Genomic DNA, 5000 nt, shown 5'->3' with positions numbered 1-5000 from the left:
ATTAAACAATATTTCTGCAATAAACAATATATTTTTAAATAAACTATAATTCTGCAATTAACAATATTTCTGTCATAAACTATATTGCTGCAATAAATATTTTTTTAAATAAACTATATTTCTGCAATAAACAATATTCCTGCAATAAAAAATATTTATACAATAAACAATATTTCTGTCATAAACTATATTTCTGCAATAAACAATATTTTTTTAAATAAACTATATTTCTGCAATTAACAATATTTCTGCAATAAACAATATTTCTGTCATAAACAATATTTCTGCAATAAACAATATTTTTTTAATAAACTATATTTCTGCAATAAACAATATTTCTGTAACAAACAATATTTCTTTAATAAATAATATTTCTGTAACAAACAACATTTCTGTAATAAACAATATTTCTCTAATAAACCATTTTTCTGCAATAAACAATATTTCTCTAATAAACAATATTTCTGCAATAAACAATATTTCTCTAATAAACAATATTTCTGCAAATTTACAATATTTCTCTAATAAACAATATTTCTCTAATAAACAATATTTCTGCAATAAACAATATTTCCGTAATGAACAATATTTCTCTAATAAAAAATATTTAGTTTACCGTACAGGAAAGTCACATAAATAGTATTTATGTGCTAATGCGATTATATTGTGGTGTCAGTGATGGCACTTTTTATGTCAGTTGATGTATTATTAATACTTTATTACCACATTTATTCAAAGTATAGATCTATTAGTAACTTGAACCAATGATTATTAAAAAAAAGTTATTCACTTCTGTTCTAGGTACTCAAAGATGCAATAAGTTAAAATAATAAAACCATAAGACTTTTGTACTATTATGATTTTTTTTACTAGTTATAAATATATGAAATATAATATATTAAATAACATATAGTATCATTCAAACATTGGATTCGTACAAATAAAGGCCTCCCCTCTAATAAAAACCTTAACTGAAAGAAAAAAAACATCACTTAAATACAAATATTGACTACTGAAGGTGAATAAAATATTATACATGATCATTATTCATGCTCCTTTATCAAAGACACCTTAGTACTAATCAGTGCCTGGTATTTTCTGAAGTTGAGTAAATGAATACAACTATTTTTCAAATCAATATATCACTTAAATACAAATATTTATAACTGACGTTAGGTAATAATATTAATTGATATACAAATTAATTCACTGTAGTTATTCAACCTTTTCCTCTTATAGACACCTTATTGCTTATAAATGCCTGGTATTTTCTGCAGTTGAGTAAATAAATACAACTATTTCAAAAATAAATATATCACTTAAATACAAATATTTCTAACTGAGGTTAGGTACTAATATTAATTAATATACCGGGACGGTATAGCTCGGTTGGTAGAGTGGCCGTGCCAGCAACTTGAGGGTTGCAGGTTCGATCCCCGCTTCCGCCATCCTAGTCACTGCCGTTGTGTCCTTGGGCAAGACACTTTACCCACCTGCTCCCAGTGCCACCCACACTGGTTTAAATGTAACTTAGATATTGGGTTTCACAATGTAAAGCGCTTTGAGTCACTTGAGAAAAAGCGCTATATAAATGTAATTCACTTCACTTCACTTCACAAATGAATTCACGGTACTTATTCAACCTTATCGCTTATAAATACCCGGTAGTCTCTGCAGTTGAGTAAAGAAAACAATCCATTGAAAATAAATATAAATACAAATATTAACAACTGAATGAACATTATAATAATTATCACTATACAAATTAATCCACAATAGATGTATGAACAATCTATTTTAATAATAAATATATCACTTAAATATTTGTTTTACTCCTGAAGATACATTATAATATTAAATATTATTATACAAATTATTTTATGATAGCCATTTAATTTTCTTTCTCATAGACACCTTATCTCTTATAAATGCTTGGTACTTTCTGCAGTTGAGTAAATAAATAAAACTATTTCAAATATAGACATATCACTTAAATACAAATATTTATAACTGAGGTTAGGTAATAATATTAATTAATTAATATACAAAAATAATTCACTGTAGTTATTTATCACTTATAAATGCCTGGTAGTCTCTGCAGTTGAGTAAAGAAAACAATCCATTTTGAAAATAAATATAAATACAAATATTAACTACTGAATGAACATTATAATAATTATTATTACACAAATTAATCCACAATGGTTATATAAACATCCACTCATCCATTTCCTACCGCTTGTCCCTTTCGGGGTCGCGGGGGTTGCTGGAGCCTATCCCAGTATTTTAATAATAAATATATCGCTTCAATATTTGTTTTTACTTCTGTAGGTACATTATAATATTTATTATTATTATAGAAATTATTTTTGTGATAGTTATTTAATTGTCTTTCTTATAGACACCTTATCCCTTATAAATGCCTGGTACTTTCTGTAGTTGAGTAAATAAATAAAACTATTTAAAAAATAAATATATCGCTTAAATACAAATATTTATAATTGAGGTTAGGTAATAATATCAATTAATATACAAATTAATTCACGGTAGTTATTTATCACTAATAAATACCTAATAGTTTCTGCAGTTGAGTAAAGAAAACAATCAATTGAAAATAAATATAAATACAAATATTAACAACTGAATGAACATTATAATAAGTATTATTACACAAATTAATCCACAGTGGTTATATAAACATCCATTCATCCATTTCCTACCGCTTGTCCCTTTCGGGGTCGCGGGGGTTGCTGGAGCCTATCCCAGTATTTTAATAATAAATATATCGCTTCAATATTTTTTTTTAATCCTGAAGATACATTATAATATTTATTATTATTATAGAAATTATTTTTGTGATAGTTATTTAATTGTCTTTCTTATAGACACCTTATCCCTTATAAATGCCTGGTACTTTCTGTAGTTGAGTAAATAAATAAAACTATTTCAAAAATAAATATATCACTTAAATACAAATATTTATTAGTGAGGTTAGGTAATAATATTAATTAATATACAAATTAATTCACGGTAGTTATTCAACCTTACCGCTTATAAATACCTGGTAGTCTCTGCAGTTGAGTAAAGAAAACAATCCATTGAAAATAAATATAAATACAAGTATTAACAACTGATTCTGAATGAACATTATAATAATTATCACTATACAAATTAATCCACAATAGATATATGAACAATCTATTTTAATAATAAATATATCACTTCAATATTTTTTTTACTACTGAAGATGCATTATAATATTAATTATTATTATACAAATTATTTTGTGATAGTCATTTAATTGATTTTTCTTATAGACACCTTATCGCTTATAAATGCCCGGTATTTTCTGCAGTTGAGCAATTAAAAAAAAACATTGAAACATGAAATATATCACCTGAATGCAAATATTTACTACTGAAGTTACGTAATAATATTCATTTACGACCGCTATTCAATCTTCCCTCTCGTCGACACCTTGCCGCTGATGTAAAAGTTGACAGTGGTACCTCGGAGAGCGTGGTGTCCAGCTGAAAGATCTGTCCTTCTCCCTCCACTTGGCGCACGCAGATCTTGCAGGCCAGGTCCACGGTGCAGCTGGACAAGCGTTCCAGCGTGAAGCAGCAGTGAAGGTTCCTCTGAGAGCCGTCCCACACCTGCTGGAAGCCCAGCTCCTACAACAACAACAACAAAGGTGGACTCCGATGTCTCCGCAAGTCCAGAAGAAAGTGACAAGGGGATCTTGCTTTACTTGGTACTTGGCCAGCAGTTTGCTCTTCCACAGCGCGTGCGGGACGTCATGGATGGACAGTCTCAGGTTGTGAGTGCTGTCGCTGAAGTTGAGCGTCTTTGGTTCGTCCAACAACTTGCCGCCCATCTGCTTCTCCATCTGCAGGACCTCCTGAACACACCACCAAATGTTAGCGCACGCACGCACGCACGGACTGACCGGCCGTGTCCCGCCGCTCTCTGCACCTTGAGCGCGTCCTGCGTGTCGTCCAGGCAGTAGACCCTGATGTGGTACTCGGTGGCGGGGCAGGTGAGCGGTCCAAAGACGGCCAGCTTGAGGCGCTTGGTGGTGGAGGCGCTGAGGGACTGTCCCACCAGGCAGTAGGTGCCCAGAGTCTCCGTCAGGATGTGGCACGCCTCCTCGTCCATCTGGATGTAGCACGGCGTGGTGAAGTTCTCCTCGCCCACCACCACCACGTCCTAACACACACACACACACACACTCTCTTTTAGGCTCGCAAAAAACTGTAGGCTGCAAATAGAGATGTCCGATAATATCGGTCTGCCGATGTTATCGGCCGATAAATGCGTTAAAATGTAATATCGGAAATTATCGGTATCGTTTTTTTTTATTATCAGTATCGTTTTTTTAATTTTTTTTATTAAATCCACATAAAAAACACAAGATACACTTACAATTAGTGCACCAACCCAAAAAACCTCCCTCCCCCATTTACACTCATTCACACAAAAGGGTTGTTTCTTTCTGTTATTAATATTCTGGTTCCTACATTATATATCAATATATATCAATACAGTCTGCAAGGGATACAGTCCGTAAGCACACATGAATACATATATATACTGTATATATATATATATACACATATATAGACACATAGACACATATACATATATACACATATACATATATATACACATATACATATATACACATATACATATATATACACATATATACACATATACATATATATATATATATACTATAGATGTCCGATAATATCGGTCTGCCGATATTATCGGCCGATAAATGCGTTAAAATGTAATATCGGAAATTATCGGTATCGGGTTTTTTTATTATCAGTATCGTTTTTTTTTTTTTATTAAATCCACATAAAAAACACAAGATACACTTACAATTAGTGCACCAACCCAAAAAACCTCCCTCCCCCATTTACACTCATTCACACAAAAGGGTTGTTTCTTTCTGTTATTAATATTCTGGTTCCTACATTATATATCAATAT

The 5000-nt window shown here is 31.2% G+C and overlaps 1 protein-coding gene across 1 annotated transcript in view; it reads right to left on the bottom strand.

Moving 5' to 3' along the window:
* The window catches only part of LOC133638977 (netrin receptor UNC5C-like), a 171373-nt gene that overhangs the window by 13239 nt on the left and 153134 nt on the right, over positions 1–5000 (bottom strand). The window contains exons 12-14 of the mRNA XM_062032029.1: positions 3976–4209; positions 3752–3901; positions 3510–3674 (exon numbers count right to left, since the gene is read on the bottom strand). Of these exons, the coding sequence (XP_061888013.1) occupies positions 3510–3674; positions 3752–3901; positions 3976–4209 (549 nt within the window). The remainder of the gene's footprint in view (positions 1–3509; positions 3675–3751; positions 3902–3975; positions 4210–5000) is intronic.

Source organism: Entelurus aequoreus, linkage group LG21, assembly GCF_033978785.1.
Source record: "Entelurus aequoreus isolate RoL-2023_Sb linkage group LG21, RoL_Eaeq_v1.1, whole genome shotgun sequence".
Classification (NCBI taxonomy): Eukaryota; Metazoa; Chordata; class Actinopteri; order Syngnathiformes; family Syngnathidae; genus Entelurus; species Entelurus aequoreus.
This window is presented reverse-complemented; position numbering and strand designations above follow the sequence as displayed.